This window comes from Entelurus aequoreus, linkage group LG05, assembly GCF_033978785.1.
Source record: "Entelurus aequoreus isolate RoL-2023_Sb linkage group LG05, RoL_Eaeq_v1.1, whole genome shotgun sequence".
In the NCBI taxonomy this organism is placed as follows: Eukaryota; Metazoa; Chordata; class Actinopteri; order Syngnathiformes; family Syngnathidae; genus Entelurus; species Entelurus aequoreus.
The window spans coordinates 60,261,177-60,282,961 of record NC_084735.1 but is presented as its reverse complement, the minus strand read 5'-3'; the positions used below and the strand labels follow the sequence as shown (position 1 = coordinate 60,282,961).

At 40.7% G+C, this 21,785-nt stretch overlaps 1 protein-coding gene across 1 annotated transcript in view; it reads right to left on the bottom strand.

Moving 5' to 3' along the window:
• The window catches only part of srrm3 (serine/arginine repetitive matrix 3), a 102,059-nt gene extending 97,633 nt beyond the window's left edge, over window positions 1–4,426 (bottom strand). Inside the window, 1 exon segment of the mRNA XM_062048516.1 lies at window positions 3,758–4,426. Within this exon segment, the coding sequence (XP_061904500.1) occupies window positions 3,758–4,321 (564 nt within the window). The 5' untranslated portion in view covers window positions 4,322–4,426.
• Between the last annotated feature and the right edge of the window lie 17,359 nt (window positions 4,427–21,785).

The window sequence follows — 21,785 nt, the reverse complement described above, 5'->3', positions numbered from 1 at the left end:
CAGTCCCAAGGCCACCTTACCCCCCACAGACCTCTCTAATGTTCCCCCCGTCTATCACGACCTTGCCGCGGTCTTCAACAAGGAACAGGCACTCTCCCTTACCCCGCATCGACCATATGATTGCTCCATAGACTTAGTTCCCAATACTGTCCTCCCATCTAGCCGTCTATACAATCTGTCCCTGCCCGAGAAGAAGGCCATGCAGGACTACATTTCGGACTCTCTTGCCTCTGGCATTATTACTCCCTCTAAGTCCCCGGTGGCAGCAGGATTCTTCTTTGTGGGCAAGAAGGACGGATCTCTACGCCCCTGTATTGACTACCGCCAACTAAATAACATCACGATCAAGAACAGATACCCCCTCCCCCAGCCTGAGTTCTTCCTTCGAGCCACTCGCACCCGCCACAGTTTTCAGTAAATTGGATCTCTGCAACGCATACCACCTGGTACGCATTTTGATTTTTTTTTTGATTTTCATAAAGAAATACAATCATGTGTGCTTACGGACTGTATCCCTGCAGACTGTATTTATCTATATCGATATATAATGTATATATTGTGTTTTTTATGTTGATTTAATAAAAATAAAAATAAAAATAAAAATACAAATAAAAATAAAAATAAAAAATAAATATATATATATATATATATATATATATATATATATATATATATATATTTTTTTTTTTTTTTTTAAATTAAATTTCTTGTGCGGCCCGGTACCAATCGGCCCGGTACCTTCCACCCGGGCCCACCTTAAACGCTGCCAGACCATTTGGAGGACTGCTCGGGCTGCCTTAGTGAAGACATCGGACAGGATGCGCCGCAACGCCGACCGGCACCGCATCCCGGCACCCTCCTATCAGGGTGCCGGGATGCGGTGATGTTACGGGCCAAGGACCTCCACCTCAAGGTACAGTCCTCTAAATTGGCACCCCGCTACGTGGGACCTTCCCCATCAACGCCATTGTCAACCCTGCTGCCATTCGTCTCTCTCTCCCATCTTCCATGAAGATCCACCCAAGTTTTCATGTGTCCCAAATCAAGCCTGTGTCTATCAGCCCTCTCTCACCCCCCCCCCCCCTGTCCCCCCCCCAATCATCTGGGAGCCGCGCTGAGCGCACCTCCTGGCGCGCGCGTCACTCAAGCTGCTGCAGGCAGCTGCGTTCCATCTTCAATCAACACTGATGAGAGGGACGGCTACTTAAACAACCGCCACCAGAGATATAATATATTATGTAAATTATATATATATATATATATATATATATATATAGAAATATAGAATTTTCCTTTTGAATAAATACGCCCCAGGCTAAACGCTCTCCCAGCCTCAGTGCCGTCTCCTTCTACCCGGTACCATCACAGCCATAGTATCCACATTATGTAGAATTGTAATAGTAGTCATTTTATTTCAAACCCAGGGGATCCATATCACAGAAGAAAAAATGATATGCAGATGTGCGTGCATGAAGTTAGCGTGATGCAACGCACATTTCCCTCTTGATACATCTCAACTCTTCCATGAAAAAGGGCATACGCAAGAAAGCCTAATACATAAGGCCCCTGCAGCTTGGGGCTCTGCTTTGGGGTCCAGCTATAGCCATATCCTAACAAAACGCATGCTTTTAGTGTGAGGATAACACAGAAATGGCCTCTTATACAGAATAATTGTATCCTTATTTAAAAGGATGTACGCCAGGTTTATTGTGCAAAAGCAAGCTTAATACTAAGGCTGCAGCTAACGATTATTTTTCTATCGATTAATCTATAGATTATTTTTTCGATTAATCGGTTAATCTATAGATTATTTTTTCGATTCATCTATAGATTATTTTTCCTTTTACCGATTTTTTTTTAAATTATTATTTAAAATGAAGATGAAAAAATAAAAGTAGGCCAGTTTTTTCAAAAGGCATGGCTTTTATTTACAAAAAAAAAAAGTATGGCCACTCAGTCAACATTGACAACAACATGACAAAATATTCTGTAACAATGTAAACATTTAAAACTTTTAACATTTAACAAAATTAAAAGTAGCTTATTTGCTTTTTAATGTGCAAATATAAAAGTAAACATCCAGTGCAAATCTTAATATTCTGCAATAGTATAAGCATTTCAAAAGTAAAAGTATTGCTTATTTTGCTTTAAAATGTGCAAAAATAAAGATAAACATCCAATACAAAAAAGTGCCAATCTAAATATTCTGGAGCACTGTAAACATTAAGTATTGCTTTTAAAATGTGCAAAATAAACATCCAGTCCAACACAGTACACAATAACCAATTCTACTCATTCCAGTGAGTGACTAACAGTTGTAATGAAGAAAGGTTAGCATGTCTACTTGCTTTGCTTCTTTTCTTGTTTACAATATTCCCAGCAGCTGAAAATAGGCGCTCAGAAGGGGTCGATGTGGCTGGAACTGAGAGGTAATTAGCCTTCACCTCAAACCAGGACTGCGAGCGAGCTGAGCTGCAGTTTAAGTTTCTAGTAGGTCAACGGGCTCATAGTGATGTTACTAGTAGTTGACTGGGAGGTGTTTATTATCATTTGGGGAGAGTCCGCTGCCTGATGCTCACCTGCTAAACACCTATCTGCTCGACGCTGAAGCGCTGACTACATGCGCTATGAATACGCACTGCTGATTGGCTGATAATGCTTCGTGTGTACCAATCAGATGGTTGTGTGGGTGGGACAATGCTGCGTGTGTACCAATCAGATGGTTGTATGGGTGGGACAATGCTGCGTGCTGAGACAGAGGCAGACAAGCAAAGCAACTTGTTAAGACTTTAGCAGATAAAGTTAGCTTTAGCTTAGAAACTCGTTCGGTACACCCCCGTACCGAACTGAAAGCCCCGTACCGAAACGGTTCAATACAAAACACATACCGTTACACCCCTAGCAGATACAAATGACACATTCATGTATTTGTGTAATGATGACAACGTATGCTAACGCGGACGATTGACTAGTTGATGGTTGATGGTTTTCTTTTCAAATGTTCGTTCATAGCCGTTGTGCTGCTATGATAGGCCATTTCCGCTCGACACAGTGTGCATACAACAACATTATTAGGCTGTGTATTGAAATACTCCCACACTTTTGACGACTTTTGGCGTGCGTTTTTCCCCTCGCTCGCACAGTCTGCTTTGCGCTCCGCCATGACGGTAGTGTGACGTAATTATGCGACGCGTCGACGCACAAAAACGGTGTCGACGTATTTACGTAACCGATGACGTCGACTACGTCGACGCGTCGTTTCAGCCTTACTTAATACATAAGGCCCCTGCTCTGTTGGTTTTGCCCATTTTGCCAGCTTGTGACTCTGCATCGGTCTGCATCTATTAGCCAAATCTTAACAGGATTTATTCCCAACACGCTTTTAGCATAGTGAAAAAATCAGAAAAAGAAAGCACATACCTCTGCCAAGGATTATAACACTTTGATTCAAACGAATAAGATCCCAAATTGGCACATACATACAACATGAGCCACTGACTATGTTTTCATGCACTAAATTAGTCGGATTTCTCAATAAGTTTTTTTTAGATTTTCACACCTACATGTTAAGTCCCAGTGTCCATGCACACTCTCTAATCATAGTGTTTGTAGGGTTCTCGAAGAAGTCCTGCACTTTCTGACTGTGAGCACGCTTTGCAACCTTAATGGCACGGTTCAGGTTAACTCTGGCTGATTTTAATGCCACCATGTCGCCAGACTTGAAAGCCTTGTTCAGAGCCTTCAGCATTGCACGTACCTCACTGTTCATCCAGGGTTTCTCGTTGGCCCGTGTGGGGGTGTTCTTGATCACACTGACATCCTCCATGCACTTCTGAATGTATGCAGACACAGACTCTGCATACTCCTCCACACATGTGTGGTGATTTTCGGTGGCGGCTGCTTTGAACATGTCCCAGTCTGTGGTTTCGAAGCAGTCTTGTAATGCTGACATTGCTCCCTCTGGCCAGGTCCTCACCTGCTTCACTGTAGCTTGCTTCCTGATCAGCAGGGGCTTGTATGCAGGAATTAGCATCACAGATAGATGGTCTGAGGAGCCGAGGTGGGGGCGTGGTGCAGCCTTATACGCCTGTTTAATATTACTATATACCAAGTCCAATCTGCTTCCACCCCTGGTTGCAAAATTCACATTTTGATGGAAATGAGGGAAAACTATTTTCATGTTAGCTTGATTAAAATCCCCTGCCACAATGAAAACTCCCTCTGGATGTGTAGTTTGCAGTTCATTGATGGAGCAGTACAAAGCATTCATAGCTTCTTTGGTGTTAGCACTTGGGAGAATGTACACTGCTGTGAAGATCATAGCACTGAATTCCCTGGGTAAATAAAATGGCCTGCATTTTATAGTTAATAGTTCAACATCAGGAGAGCAGTGACGTGATACTATCTTCCCATTATTGCACCAGTTGTTGTTGACGTATATACAAACACCACCACCTCGGGATTTACCAGTGAGAGATCTACTCCTCTCCGACCGAAACATAGTTAGCCCCTCGATGCTAACTGCCTCGTCTGGAACGGATGATTTCAACCACGTTTCTGTTAGAAATATGGCGCAGCAGTCTCTCAGCTCGCGTCTTGCATTTAAATCCAGCTTCAGGTAGTCCAGTTTGTTCTCCAGGGAGCGGATGTTTGAAAGCAGGATGGAAGGAAGCGGCGTTCTGTGGGGATTAGCCTTTAGCTTTGTTGTTAGCCCTGCTCGGCATCCCCGCTTCTGCTTCCGATCACACCGCTTACGTGTCTTTCGTTGACAATCCCCGCTGGTACTTGACTCCGCTGCGTCAAAGGCCGCTGGATGTAGCCGGCGAAGTATTCCCATGCTAGCGAGGAGGTCCAACGTACACGCATCTTTCAGTCCAAAACGGCCCAATCTATCCACATCCAGAATTGTCTGGCGGTCGTATGTGACCACGGAGTGTCCACGCTGTAAGCCAGCCATGAAATTTAAAGAATTGTCCGGTATTTTGCCAAATTGTTCTATACTACCATGAGCGTCTGCAAGCCGCAGCCCGTCAGGGCGCCGCCATCTTGACAATTTGCAATCTGACATCACTACGCATGTTGCGTAATGACGTCATGCCCACACAGAAGAATCGATAAGGGAACCGTTTCAAAAAATGGCAAGCGATTTCAAAGAATTGACACTCTGGGAACCGGTTCTGAACAAGTAGTTAAATGAGGATTTTCTGTGTGCTACGCGGCTTTCAGCATTGCGACCCTTATTTCCCTCCACATTCATGTTATCATGCTCCTACCTGTGGTGTTTTGCTTTGCTTTGAGATATGCAGACAAATATAATATGTATTATTTTTCCTTTGCATTCTAGAAGCAGTGCGATCGATTTACTTTTTTTTAGCACGCTGAAGGTGCACCCTGGGAGCGTGCTAGCATTCACTGGAATGCTCTTGATGCAAGAATGTGTATGTTGCATATTACAATATTTTTTAATCATATAGGAGATATGTTAATGATATATATCTCCTATACGAAAAAAATAACATCATTCAAAAATCCGCCAGCAGACACCAAAAGACATCAATTTGTTTGTTTTAATCAGGTAATCCAGCAGCTATAAAATTATAAAACGATATTGCTGAATAAACGATATGTCTATGATTTCTATTCCTGACAGTCCAAATATGTCGACACGCACACGCTGTCATGTCTTTTGATCATGTTTTGTTTTAGTTATGTCCTGTTTGGTTTTTGGACTCTTTTTAGTTCCTGTTTTCACTCCCTTGCTTTGTCACCATAGCAACCATTAGTTTCACCTGGTTCACATTTTCACTCACGCACCTGTTGTCAATCATGTCACTGTTATTTAAGCCTTTCTTTTTCTGTTGGTCGTCCTGGCGACATTAACTCTGTTTACTTCTGTACCCTTGCAACTTCTGATACTCATGCCCGTTCATAGTTATGCTTCATGCCATGCCACGTAAGTTTTGTTTGTTCATGTCACAGTTAGCGAGTTTTGTTTCATGTTCATAGTTTCTGCCTTTGTGCTAGTTTATTATTTTCATAGCCAAGTTTGTACCTCTGCCTTTGTGCGCGCCTTTAGTTGTGTACCTTTTGTTAGTGTTAAAATAAAATCATGTATTTACCTTCACGCCATGTCCACTCCAACTTTACTTGCATCTCGGGAAAACAAACATCCCAAAGTCCACGTCATGACACACGCAAGACGAAAGATTTCATCATCTGTCTTAGTAGCGCGATCGCCTCCTTTGTGCGTAACTGTCAGTGGTAAATAAAGACGAGCTAAATAACAACGCAAAACAGCAGAATGTTTGCACCTTTAGAATGTTTTGTTGTTAACTGACAGGTGTCATTTTACACCAGGATACTGATCACTCGCTCTCCAACATGCAGTAAGTGCAGCATGCTGTGGGGCAAAAAGGACATTTAAGTGATGCAGTTAATCATTTTTGCTTTCCTTTTCAATGTGTTCCGTCACATAGACCGAGCAGAAAGAGGAATCAGAAATATTAGCACCTCTACTTGAAATGGTATTTGATTCGATATTTTATTATTTTCAAATATTTGCATTGTGTTCGGGTACTTTATTCAGGCAGTGTAAGGCAGTACGGCACTTAACAGTAACTAGTTCTACATTTCTATCTTTTTTTTTAATTCAATAAGTAACTGGCATTTGTGCTCTCCTTGAAATAATCTGAACGTGAGTGAGTCTTTGGTGGTGACTCAGAGCTTTCTCTGTGTCTTATTGTCAATGTTATTGTTATTAGATTGAATATGTGCACCAACCTGTCTGGGGACGACAGATGTAAATTTGCCTCTCTCTAAAATTTTACATATTTACAAATGTATATGTTCATTAATATGTTATGTTCATATTTCAAATTATAAGAGAGAGGGACGAGAGAGAGATACAGTAATTTTGACATTTTGTGTATATGTGAAGCATCGTCAGATGTCGATATTATGTTTACATATTACAGTATATTATGTTTGACACCAACATCTGGATTTATAAAAGCACATCAAGTGCAAGGTTTAGTTGCTCACTGAATCATTGAAAAAAGTCAATTTAAATTGACAAACTCTGTCAGAATAATACCAATGGACCAATAAATAATTTTATACCAACATCCAACAACATCCATTTAATCAGTAAATGGCTTTATTTCTGCAAACTGTTATTATTGAAATGCAATACATTGATTTTTAATAACGGATCAATCCAGATAAAAAGGACCCTGAACTATTGGCTCAGATGCTCCACCACCGTAATTAATAACTACAACAGAGCCTATATCCCAAAAGTAAATAATCCTGTAAAAAAAAAATCTGAATGCAGAGGGTGTTACACATGTAACACTGAGCAGAAAGAGGAATCAGAAATATTAATTCATGCAGAGGGTGTTACACATGTAACACCCTCCGCATTCAGATTTTTTTTAAATCTAATTAAGGAGCTTTTGAAGAGGTGCTATCACTCTGGTGTGCTGGTTCCACGGCTTAATTTGCCATTTGTCACCTTAATTTCAACAATCTGTTTTTTACAAAGCATTAGTCTTGGATTCACTATTTGGGACAGGTGTACTTGTGTTTTTCTCTAAACATTATATTGTTCATTACATTCAATCAAAGTGTATTCAAATCCATGGTAAGGTAAGAAGAAGAAAGTTACTCAATAGAAAAACACATACAACAAGGCACATGAGGTCCACAGTCTACGTACATACGATAGCATTGTAAATTCAATCTCACTGTACACAAAAGGCAAATGCATTAACAAAGGCAATACAAAACATCTAAAATAAGATTGAGACCTAAAACGTGGACAAAAAGAATAACCAAAATAAAATCACAATAAAAACATAGCATGGTATCAAGGATAAACTAAGCTTAACCCCTAACTAAAATCAGCTCTTTAAGTCATCCAACAGCTATAAAATGGAATATAATAATACCAAGTTGAGTACATATACTTAGTGATGGAGGTAGAAGAGTCAAAGTGATAAACAATGCAAGATGTGTGCTAATTGTGTGCTAATTGGGGTCGCTGGAGCCTATCTCAGCTACAATCGGGCGGAAGGCGGGGTACACCCTGGACAAGTCGCCACCTCATCGCAGGGCCAACACAGATAGACAGAAAACATTCACACTCACATTCACACACTAGGGCCAATTTTAGTGTTGCCAATCAACCTATCCCCAGGTGCATGTCTTTGGAGGTGGGAGGAAGCCGGAGTACCCGGAGGGAACCCACGCAGTCACGGGGAGAACATGCAAACTCCACACAGAAAGATCCCGAGGCCGGGATTGAACTCACGACTACTCAGGACCTTCGTATGTGACACAATAAATATTAATATGTATCCATTAAACTGTGCTTTAGTTGTCATTTCTGGATGATTCCAATCATATCTCAAATGTTCTTGTGTAAAATCTGCTACATTTGAAACATTTCCTGATCAAATACAGGTCAAAACCTTTAGGCAAAGCGACTACTAGTCTTTCCTCTGCCTAGTACGCAAAACAATTGACCAGTCGAAGTGCACACTAATCAGTCCTGAGAGCATGCTTAAGTGCACCTCAGGCAAGCCTTGACTTTCAGGGTCTGATCTACTAAATAGTTGCGTGTTACGTGCAAACTTGATAGCACACAAAGCCAAGATATTACACTTGTGTTTTGAGGTATGCTTCAGTGACGAAAAATTATCAAAATAGAGAGTGTAATCGTGCTTGTCTTCACATCACATGTTTACTGTAACACACAAATCGGGGACGCAAATATAAACATTGTTGCACCCGCAATGTGATTTGGGCGAAGGGTCTTCTAAGACACTGAAGACTTCAGTTCCAATCAATTCAATGCCCTAAGGCAGGGGTGACCACACTGCGGAGGGGGGCGTGGTTTGCGCACCTGCTGCGGAATGGGGTGTGTAAGGACCGGCTTCGAAGCACAGCTGGCAGGTGATTAGATTTCCCCAGCTGGGGCTGATCATTTAATCACCTGTTGTTCTTATCAGTAGCGGCCGGGGCCATGAAACCAGCACGGGCAGACTCTGCACCAGACACGCTGGACAACGCTGGGGAGAGAGGGAGAGAGCCGAAGGAAACGCCAAACACGACAAGACTGAAAAGTTGCGGAGCAGAGTGCTGTCGCGGCTTGTTTACACAACAGGAAAAGACTGGAAAGTTGCAGAGCAGAGTGCTGTCCCGGCGTGCATGTACAACAATAAAACACTGTTAAAACCAGACCCCCCGGCTCCTGTGAAGATCTGTCGGTGTCAGGAGAACCAACAAGAGAGAAACCAGCACACACACTTTTTCAGCAGGCGAGCTACTTTTCAAATTACCAAGTCGAAGTGATCTACCTCATCTTCATATATATATACATACATTTGTATTATCATATATATACTTAATTTTTTTATCAAGATGGCACCGCTGTAGTGGCTGCTGTTAGCAGGAGCTCTGTGCTCTTGTGTCATCCTTTTGTGTTCCTGATGTTTCCCTCTTGTTTCCATGTGTGTTTTTTTGCCTTTTGGTTCGGGACCCTTTGGGACTGTGCGACAAGGGGTGGCACTTTCGTGAGCCTTTTGGCCATGGAGACCAGCTGCTGGGTCTCTGCCACACCAGAGTCCGTTTGGAGAGACTGGAGGAGATGCGGATGAAGAGACAGGGCTGTGGAGCTGGCACTGAGCGCCGGGACGGACAAGCTTCACAGTGTCTTGGCTGAATGAGCAGGTATCAGACACCTTAGTCTCCTTAGACGCATCCTCACTCATCCATGCGCACTGGACACTGGCCGAGAGTTGGTGGGCGGCCGAGGGTGGAGTCAGCTCTCTTGGTTGCTTTGTTGGGGCTGCTCCTGTCTCTGGCCATGCTCCCCCCACCCCAGCAGACGATGGCGTGGAACATCACAGAGGCCACCACAGTGTATATGTTTTTGTTTTTTTCTGTTGTTGTTTTACTTTTGTGGCTGTGTGGCTGTTGCATCAGCTCTGCTCTTTTAATGTCTTTAATGTCCTTTATGTTCTTTGATGTTTGATGTTTCCTTCTTACACACATGTTTATGTGTGCTATGGCTATGAGTTGTTTTTTCTTCCTTGGCCTCAGTCTGGACCCCCTCTCCAGGGTCCCAGGCTTAGACTGAATTTTTTTTTCTCATTCTTACAAATGTAAAACAGGTACACTGGGAACAGAAAGCAAAGGTGCTGCAAAACATGAGAATCAACAGGAAGATTGGGATTAAATAAAACACCATACAGGAAAACAGGGCACAACTAAGGAACACCAAAAACAAACAATTACCTGCTTTTCCATGTCACGACTCGAATGTGCCATCATCAACAATACATGCATGATAGGGCAATACAATTCCAAATCTATATCATAGACCAAATTCATATTGTTTCTACTGTTTCTAAATACAATTGTCAATGTTAAAAAGAAGGATGGCAAAGGGGCAGCTGAAATCAAGTTGACTGTGCTTTTAAGCCACAGTTGGATTTGATGTTTAGCAATGTTGTAATAATAACTGTAATTGTCACTCAACTCACAGACTCATGTGCCACCCAAAGTTTAGTAAATGTAATCCTGTTGTCAAACAGATTGCTGTAAAATAGGTTGTAACAAAAACACACACTCCAGTGTACTGGATGACTCTTATTTCTGGCTCAGGTTTGGGTGATGGATGCCAGGTCCTCATTTTCAGACCTTCTTCTTTCTATCATTGGTCAAATTGACTAAATTAAATCTAGCTGTGACATTAAAAGAGAACAAATGGATCACCACTAACATACTCTCTCCCATCCCCCATCTACCACTGCACATCCCTTCTGTGGCCTTCTTCAGCTATGAAGGGCTTATTAATCCCCTGGGACATGTGTCCAATAACCTTTAGCCAGGCAGTGCACCTAACAGTGCACCACCCCTCCCACCCTCCCTTGTCGCCATCTGTTTCCTGTACAGAACTCTGTCTTTCAGTCTCTGTGGAGCCCAGCCTGCTCTTTATTTATTATTATTATTATTTATTTGTTTATTATATTTTGAAAATTAGTCAATTATGAAGGTATTTACAAACAGCTAGTACATAAAAGGAAGAGACCAGTTTTGAAGTATTTCGTGAAATGATCCACATTTGTTTTAATAATTTCTGCATTTAGATTTGAATGTTTCGATCACAGCCGTTCAATTTCAAATATGTATCATAATAAAAGCAATGTTTTTTTCAATCTGGTAGTTCATGACCTACCCTGTATGATCCAAGCAAAATATTTTCCTTGCTGTGGGAAGAAAAAAGTCATTTTCAACCCAGCCAACTCTCATTAACAAAATGATATATGCCAAGCTTTGTAAGAGCAAGCTGTGGTTAGTTTTTGCCCCTTGGGCATAAATGGCAGTCTGTCTTTGAGGGTGGTTCTGTTTTTCAACTTTGGTCTGTGGAAGCTATCATCTTTATAATCCTCTCCTTTTAATGAGCGCCGTTTATTCCTCCAGCCAGCAGCTGCTTCAGCTTGTTTGGTAGTTGGGTGAATGTATGTTGTTTTGCACCAAAAAATATTAAATTTATAGTTTTGTGCATTTGTTCTACACTAAAATGTGTTCAATGTATTATTATTGTGTGAATGCCACAATAATGGTAACCTTAGCATGCCAGCCCGGTAACATTGTCATGCTAGCTTTTTCAGCTAATTTTGCAACCGTTTACCCCAAAGTCATATAACTTGGTATGCGACACATGCTAAGTGTTAGCATGTTAACATAAGCATGCTAACAATATAATGCTAACTTTTTTAGCAAATGTTGCTACCATTTATCCGATAGTCATATAAGTTGGTATGTGACACATGCTAACAGTTAGTATGCTAACAATAACATGGCAACTTTTTTAGCTCATTTTGCAACAGTTTACCCCAGAGTCATAACTTGGTATGTGACAGACGCTAAGTGTTAATATGCTAATGTTAGCAATTCAGTTCAACTTGCACGTCGGTGCCTTGGGCATTTCAGTGGTGGCATTCACACACAATTCCTTCCAGAACTGCACAGATTATTGTTGTGTAGTTGTTGTGTAAATGCCCAAAAACGTTGGCGCACTCCAGAGCCCACAGTTTTTATCCGATCGGAATAAAATTTGGTTTCATTTACTCTTTCAATTTCTATTCCGTCTATTTGTATTTGTGTTTGACTTTCTCTTCTACTGTTACCAAATAGCATTATTTTAGTTTTACTAAGATTCAACTATAGTCTGTTTTTGTCAAACCATCTTTTTAATTTGTTAATTTCTTCTGTTATTAAAGATTAAAGATTAAAGATTAAAGTACCAATGATTGTCACACACACACTTAGATGTGGTGAAATTTGTCCTCTGCATTTGTCCAATCCCCTTGGGGAGCAGTGGGCAGCAGTGGCGCCGCGCCCGGGAATCATTTTGGTGATTTAACCCCCAACTCCAACCCTTTGTTGCTGAGTGCCAAGCAGGGAGGTTATGGGTCCCATTTTTATAGTCTTTGGTATGACTCGGCTGGGATTTATTTGTATTATCTCCTGTGTGTTCTCTCCTGAACAAAACGCTGTTGTATCATCCGCAAATAATACGAACTTTAAATCTTTTGTAACTTTACAAATGTCATTTATATAGAGATTGAATAATTTAGGTCCTAATATTGATCCCTGAGGTACACCACAGGATATATTTAGCGTTGTAGACGTGTGTTCGCCTAGCTTCACGTATTGTTTCCTGTTCGTTAGATAACTTCTTATCCAGTTTAATACTAACCCTCTGATGCCATATCGTTGAGAAATGTGGGATATGGAGAGGTTCGTATACTGCCAACTCACTGTCAGTGGGGAAACATTTCTAGACGTTTGGCTCGACCGGGTATGATCAGCTCCCCAAAAATATATTTTTTAAATATCCCAGATTAACTAGAATTCCCGGTTTTCCGGGATATTTTTCCCATTGAAAATGAATGAGCCATTTTTCGAACTTGCACAATTCCCACATTTTCAACCAATTCAAACCGTTCCACCATCCACATTCCAGTCACCATGGACAATCAAACTACCATTTTCCAAGTAAAAAAAAATTCCAAGAATTCCCAGACTGCATATCCTACATTTCTCATCCGATTTGAACTGTTCTAACATCCACACACTCCACTCACCCTGGGCATTCAAGCCAGCATGTTTATCGGTTTGGAAAATTCCCTGATTACTCAGAATTACCAGGAATTACCCCCTATTTAAAATTAATGGGTGATATACAAACCTCTCCATATCCCACATTTCTCATCCGATTCGAACCGTTCCAACATCCACACACTCCACTCACACTGCACATTCAAGCATTTCACGCGTATTGGCGATTTGGCGGCTTGCAAATTCTAGTTATTATTATAATTTCGCAGCAAAATTTTGGCGCGCTCCACAGCCCACAATTTTCATCCGATTAGATCCGTTAAACGTTTGGTTCGACCGAGAATAGTGAGCTCGCCAAAAAATATCTTGAAATATGTTTGGTCATGTTTCCCATTTAAAATGAATAGGCCGAACCGTTCCACCATCTGCACACTCTACTCACCTTGGACAATCAAACTACCATTTTCCAATTTAAAAAAAATTCCAGGAATTCCCAGTTTTACAAAGCCCTATTTTCACCTCTTCCTGAAAAGTTTTTGCAGTCCACATTTTTCAAATAATTGCAACTATACCACCCCTAAAACATTCCTCTTAGTTGGGACAACAAATGCTCCTATTTTATTTTTATTTTTTTAGAACAAACTCCCGCTTTTCCCAAAATTCCAGGAATTCTGAAATACCAATTCTCAATTCAAACTACGTCAACATGTTTCAATCGATTCAAAAAATTCTAACACCACCCCATTCATATCTTCTAGCACAATTGTGCTGGTATTAAAATTTTAAAAAACTCACGGTTTTCCCGTAATTCCCAAATTTACAGGAATTTACAAATGAATGGACATATTCAAAGTTTCACAATGCCTACTTTTTAACAGATTCAGACTTTTCAACTATTCCTACACACACACACTACTCTTCTGAGATCTCGAAGGCAAAACATGTTTTTCCTTTCCCAAAATTCACGGTTTTCCCGGAATTTCTAGAAATGTTTCCCCACTGACAGTGAGTGGGCAGTATACGAACCTCTCCATATCCCACATTTCTCAACGATATGGCATCAGAGGGTTAGTATTAAACTGGATAAGAAGTTATCTAACGAACAGGAAACAATACGTGAAGCTAGGCGAAAACACGTCTACAACGCTAAATATATCCTGTGGTGTACCTCAGGGATCAATATTAGGACCTAAATTATTCAATCTCTATATAAATGACATTTGTAAAGTTACAAAAGATTTAAAGTTAATATTATTTGCGGATGATACAACAGCGTTTTGTTCAGGAGAGAACACACAGGAGATAATACAAATAATAACAGAAGAAATTAACAAATTAAAAAGATGGTTTGACAAAAACAGACTATCGTTGAATCTTAGTAAAACTAAAATAATGCTATTTGGTAACAGTAGAAGAGAAAGTCAAACACAAATACAAATTGACGGAACAGAAATTGAAAGAGTAAATGAAACCGAATTTCTAGGTATAATGATTGATGATAAATTGAACTGGAAATCTCACGTAAAAAATATACAACATAAAGTAGCAAGAAACACGTCAATAATGAATAAAGCAAAACATGTTCTAGACAAAAAATCACTTCATATTCTCTACTGCTCACTAGTGTTACCATAGCTGAGCTACTGTGTAGAAATATGGGGAAATAATTACAAAAGTACACTTCATTCATTAACGGTGTTACAAAAAAGATCAGTTAGAATAATACATAATGTTGGATATAGAGAACATACAAATCCTTTATTTATTGAATCAAAGATACTGAAATTCCACGACATAGTGAATTTGCAAACAGCTAAAATTATGCACAAAGCAAACTATAACCTGCTACCCAAGAATATACAACAATTCTTCTCAACAAAAGAGGAGAAATATAATCTTAGAGGAACAATGTAATTTAAAACATTTGTACGCACGTACAACACTTAAGACCTTCAGTATATCAATATGTGGAATTAAATTATGGAATGGATTAAGCAAAGCAATCAAACAATGTACTAATATGATCCACTTCAAGAAACTCTTCAAACTTAAAGTTTTTACAAAGTACAAAGAAGAAGAACCATGACAAACATTCTCAATTTTATTTAATCCATCCATTCATTCATTCTTAAAGTAATCTTACTTATCTCATCATATGAAATATGACTTTCTTCACCAATTATTATTATTAAATTCTTACTATTATTTATTTATTTATTTTTATTGTGATTACCTATGGAGTTTATTGTGAATAAATTGAGAACAGGAAGTGAATAAAAAAGTTTCAGCAACTGTTATGTAAAGAAAAGGGGTAGGATTAAATAAGCTCTGCTTCTTCCTACTCCTTTTCGAACATGTTGAAAAGAGAAACTGGAAATTGTGATTTATCATGTTGTATGCTTGCATGTTCGAAATAAACTCAAACTCTAACTCTAACTCTAACTCTGATTAGAACTGTTCCAACATCCACACACTCCCCTAACCATGACGTGACGTTTCGGCGGTTTTGGCATTCACACGCAATTCTTACTGGTATGCAAATTCTAGTATTAGTACATTGTTAGATTTTTTTTACTTAATAATTTAATCCAACATACTGATATACTAAAGGTTTTGAGTGTTGGACGTGCACACAAATGATGTAAGTTACATTTTTCTCTGAGGTTTCTGTTCTTTTGTTGAGAAGAATTGTTGTACCTCTTGGGTATCAGGTTATAGTTTGCTTTGTGCATAATTTTAGCTATTTGCAAATTCACTATATCGTGGAATTTCAATCATTTTGATTCAATAAATAAAGGGTTTAAATGATCGCTATATTTTTTTGTAAGACGGTTAGTGACTGAAGCGTGCTTTTATGGTTATTTCCCCATATTTCTGCACAATAATTCAGATGTGTTAACACCAGTGAGCAGTAAAGAATATGAAGTGAATTTTGGTCCAATACATATTCATCAGCTTTATTCATTTTTGATGTATTTCTTGCTACCCTATGTTGTATATTTTGTATATGAGATTTCCAGCTCATTTTATCATCTATTATGACATCTATTTCTTCTGTTATTTGTTTTAGCTTCTGTGTGTTCTCTCCTGAACAAAACATGTTTGTATTGTCTGCAAATAATACTAACTTTAAGTCTTTTTTATCTTTACTAATATATTTTATACAATTATTGAAGTATAGATACCTGTGGTACGCCATTGATGTATCATGTTGTAATTTTATTCATGTTCAATATAAACTCAAACCATAAACCATTGTATTGGTATTGCAACCATTGAGATACTGGACATACAGTAGTGTGTATTTTATCACATTTTCCAATATAAGTAAGTCCCAGTGACAAATCGCACTCTTCCCTCCTTTTCGCGATTTGAACGATTCGTACAGTCAAAAACAACACACGCATGGAGCGTTTTTTCTTCGAGAAAGGCTAAATGGCGCCTGCTTGGCACTCAGCAACAAAGGGTTGGAGTTGGGGGTTAAATCACCAAAATGATTCCCGGGCGCGGCGCCGCTGCTGCCCACTGCTCCCCAAGGGGATGGGACAAATGCAGAGGACAAATTTCACCACATCTAAGTGTGTGTGTGACAATCATTGGTACTTTAATCTTAATGTTAATCTTAATCTAGTACCCATTGAGAACAGAGCTAGCTTGACCACCACGCATATTTAATGAACGGGACATGACCCAGACGTGACCTCAGTAAAATCCAAGCAATACTCATTGAAGTACATTATACTGTAGATACTGAAAAGCAGTCACAGTCACATGAAGGAGTGAGAACTGAACCCACGCTGCCTGCATGGAAGGCAGGCAAGTTTACACTATGACTAAAACACAGGTCTGCGGTTCCATGTGAGGCACTGACAGTTAAGAGCTTTTGCACTTACAGTGACCAATGGAGACCCTCATCACAAATGCTAGTCATATTAAAAAAAAGTTTTTTGGACCCAAGTGACAGGCACTTAGCATACACATTGTATTTTACACATGACTGTGTGAGTGCAATGAAAAAATTACTTTTCTAATATGATTTGGCCATTTATTTATTTATTTTTAAGGCACATTCAGACTATAATGTGCGATAATGTTGTATGTGTATATGTATATATATATATGCATATGTATGGATATATGCATGTATGTGGATATATACATATATATAGATACATATCTTCTTTCTTATCTTTTTTACTATTTATATTACTAAATTATTGTGTATGCACCTTAGGGGATCTGCTCCAATTTCGTTGTTCTTTGAATCTGTGTAATAATGACAATAAAACTCTATTCTATTCTACAAACCCCGTTTCCATACGAGCTGGGAAATTGTGTTAGATGTTAATATAAACGGAATACAATGATTTGCAAATCATTTTCAACCCATATTCAGTTGAATATGCTACAAAGACAACATATTTGATGATCAAACTGATAAACATTTTTTTTGTTGCAAATAATCATTAACTTTAGAATTTGATGCCAGCAACACGTGACAAAGAAGTTGGGAAAGGTGGCAATAAATACTGATAAAGTTGAGGAATGCTCATCAAACACTTATTTGGAACATCCCACAGGTGAACAGGCAAATTGGGAACAGGTGGGTGCCATGGTTGGGTATAAAAGTAGATTCCATGAAATGCTCAGTCATTCACAAACAAGGATGGGGCGAGGGTCACCACTTTGTCAACAAATGTGTGAGCAAATTGTTGAACAGTTTAAGAAAAAGCTTTCTCAACCAGCTATTGCAAGGAATTTAGGGATTTCACCATCTACGGTCCGTAATATCATCATAGGGTTCCGAGAATCTGGAGAAATCACTGCACGTAAGCAGCTAAGCCTGTGACCTTCCATCCCTCAGGCTGTACTGCATCAACAAGCGACATCAGTGTGTAAAGGATATCACCACATGGGCTCAGGAACACTTCAGAAACCCACTGTCAGTAAATACAGTTGGTTGCTACATCTGTAAGTGCAAGTTAAAACTCTCCTATGCAAGGCGAAAACCGTTTATCAACAACACCCAGAAACGCTGTCTTCTTCGCTGGGCCTGAGCTCATCTAAGATGGACTGATACAAAGTGGAAAAGTGTTCTGTGGTCTGACGAGTTCACATTTCAAATTGTTTTTGGAAACTGTGGACGTCGTGTCCTCCGGACCAAAGGGGAAAAGAACCATCCGGATTGTTATAGGCGCAAAGTTGAAAAGCCAGCATCTGTGATGGTATGGGGGTGTATTAGTGCCCAAGACATGGGTAACTTACACATCTGTGAAGGCGCCATTAATGCTGAAAGGTACATACAGGTTTTGGAGCAACATATGTTGCCATCCAAGCAACGTTACCATGGACGCCCCTGCTTATTTCAGCAAGACAATGCCAAGCCACGTGTTACATCAACATGGCTTCATAGTAAAAGAGTGCGGGTACTAGACTGGCCTGCCTGTAGTCCAGACCTGTCTCCCATTGAAAATGTGTTGCGCATTATGAAGCCTAAAATACCACAACGGAGACCCCCGGACCGTTGAACAACTTAAGCTGTACATCAAGCTAGAATGGGAAAGAATTCCACCTGAGAAGCTTAAAAAATGTGTCTCCTCAGTTCCCAAACGTTTACTGAGTGTTGTTAAAAGGAAAGGCCATGTAACACAGTGGTGAACATGCCCTTTCCCAACTACTTTGGCACGTGTTGCAGCCATGAAATTCTAAGTTAATTATTATTTGCAAAAAAAAAAAAAAGTTTATGAGTTTGAACATCAAATATCTTGTCTTTGTAGTGCATTCAATTGAATATGGGTTGAAAAGGATTTGCAAATCATTGTATTCCGTTTATATTTACATCTAACACAATTTCCCAACTCATATGGAAACGGGGTTTGTACATTCACACACTAGGCCCAATTCCGTGTTGCCAGTACCCTATCTAAAATCTAGCATCTTTATATTTTATATCTGTTATTGGAGAGTGTACTCATGTTTTAAAAAGTAGCTAAAAATGAGCTTTCCCTAGTTGAAAGACTAGCATACAACTGGTATACGGCCTGTGTTACATTGTACAATAATGTAAATTATAAAAATTGAGCAAAACGATATAAAAAAAATATGTTAATACTAATTAGTAAAAAACATTCATCCATCCATCTTCCTCCGCAGCCGAAGCAGAAAAGCCAGACTTCCCTTTCCCCACCCACTTCATCCAGTTTCTACCAGGGGATCCCGAGGCGTTCCCAGACCAGCCTTAGTCTCCCCAACGTGTCCTGGGTCTCCCTGTGGCCTCCTACTTGTGGGACGTGCCCCAGGGAGGCCTTTGGGGGCATCCTAAACAGATGCCCGAACCACCTCATCTGGCTTCTCTCGATGTGGAGGAGAAGCGGCTTTACTTCGAGTTCCTCCCGAATGACAGCGCTTCTCACCCTATCTCTAAGAAAGAGCCCCGTCACCCAACGGAGGAAACTCATCTTGTCCTTTCGGTCATAACTTAAAACTCATGACCACAGGTGAGGATGGGAACGTACAATGACCGGTAAATTGAGAGCATTGCCTTCCGGCTCAGCTCCTTCTTCACCACAACGGATCGATACAGGGTCCGCATCACTGCAGACGCCACACCACCAATCTCCCGATCAACTCTTCTCTTGCTCGTTGAACTCTTCCACGTTGGGCAAGATCTCCTCCCTAACCCGGAGGTGGCACTCAACCCTTTTCCTGGTGAGAACCATGGACTCGTACTTGGAGGTGCTGATTCTCATCCAAATTGCTTTACACCCGGCTGCGAACCATTTCAGTGAGAGCTGAAGATCTTGGCCAGATGAAGCCTACAGGACCACACCATCTGCAAAAAGCAGAGATGTAATCATGCAGCCACCAAACCGGATTCCCCTCAGTGCCTTCAGTGCCTTGACTGTGCCTAGAAATTCTGTCCATAAAAGTTATGAACAGGATTGGTGACAAAGGGCAGCCCTGGCGGAGTCCAACCCTCAATGGAAACAGGTGTGACTTACTGCCAAGCTCTGACACCAATCATACAGGGAGCGGACCGTCGCAATCAAACCCCATATCCTCTGAGCACTCCCCACAAGACTTCCCGAGGGACACGGTCGAATGCCTTCTCCAAGTCCACAAAGCACATGTAGACCGGTTGGGCAAACGCCCATGCAGACTCAAGAACCCTGCCGAGTGTATAGAGCTGGTCCACAGTTCCACGACCAGAATTAAAACCACACTGCTCCTCCTAATCCGAGGTTTGACTATCCGGCATAGCCTAATCTCTAGTAAACTTGAATAGACCAGGCTAGACTACTGCAACTCACTTCTTGTCGGGATCCCCAGCAAGAACATCCAGAAGCTGCAGTACTTACAAAATAGTGCTGCTAGGATCCTGATGAGAGTGCGAAAATACGACCACATCACACCGGTTCTCAAATCCCTTCACTGGCTTCCTGTTCCACTCAGGATTGAATACAAAGTCTCCCTACTAACTCACCAGTGCCTCCATGGAAATGCCCCCCTCTACCTCAAAGAACTGCTCACCCCCAAATCCTCCACACGACACCTGCCCTCCTGACAGGCTAACCTCCTCCAACCTCCGAGGACAAAGCTCCGAACTATGGGAGATCGGGCTTTCTGCTCCGCCGCTCCCAGTCTGTGGAACGCTCTCCCTGACCACCTGAGGGCACCACAGACTGTGGATGCTTTTAAAAAAAAGGCTTAAAAACCCTTCTTTTAAAAAAATAATATTTTTTTAGATATATGTGTGCTAATTCTAGCTATTAGGCTGTTCTAGTTTTATTTTTTTTATTTTTTTTGACTATTTATTTTACTTGTTGGGGGCAGCTATTTGTGGTTCTAGCGTTGTTGTTGTTGTTGTTTTTTAAATGCAATGTAGCACTTTGAGGTTGTTTGCTAAATGAAAAGTGCTTTTACAAATATAATCTATTATTATTATTATCACTTCGAAGCTGTCCGGAAGTTGTTTTCCATGGCTTCCCACAATCTGTGACGTGCACAGAAGTCCAATGACAAAACACCACTCAAGTTCAGATCAGGGCGGTCGTTCCTCCCAATCACACCTCTCCAGGTTTCACTGTCACGGCCAATGTGAGCAGTGAAGTCACCCAGCAGAACAAGGTGGTCACCTGGGGGAGCAAAATTTCCAGTACTCTCTCGAGGGAGTCCAAAAAGGGTGGGTACCCTGAGCTGGTATTTGGTGCGTAAGCGCAAACAACAGTCAGGACCCGTCCCCTCACCCAAAGGTGGAGAGAAAAAAAACTCTCGTCTACTGGGTTGGACTCCAACATACTCTACCATAAATTGATTAACATGGACCCCGACTTAAACAAGTTGAAAAACTTATTCGGGTGTTACCATTTAGTTGTCAATTGTACGGAATATGTACTGTACTGTGCAATCTACTAATAAAAGTTTCAATCAATCAATCAAGGCTCTGAGCCGAGGGGCAACAAGAATTGCCACCCCAGCTTGCAACACCAGAGTGGAAGAGAGTCCAGCCCCTTTCGAAAGGAGCCCTTGCTGTGCGACAAAGTTAGATCCAGCCGGAATTTCTCCACTTCGGCAGCAGTTCAGGCATCCCAAGAGCTACTTTCTGTAGCCAAGGATCAAACCTCCAAGGGCCATGCCTTCGGCTGCCGCCCAGT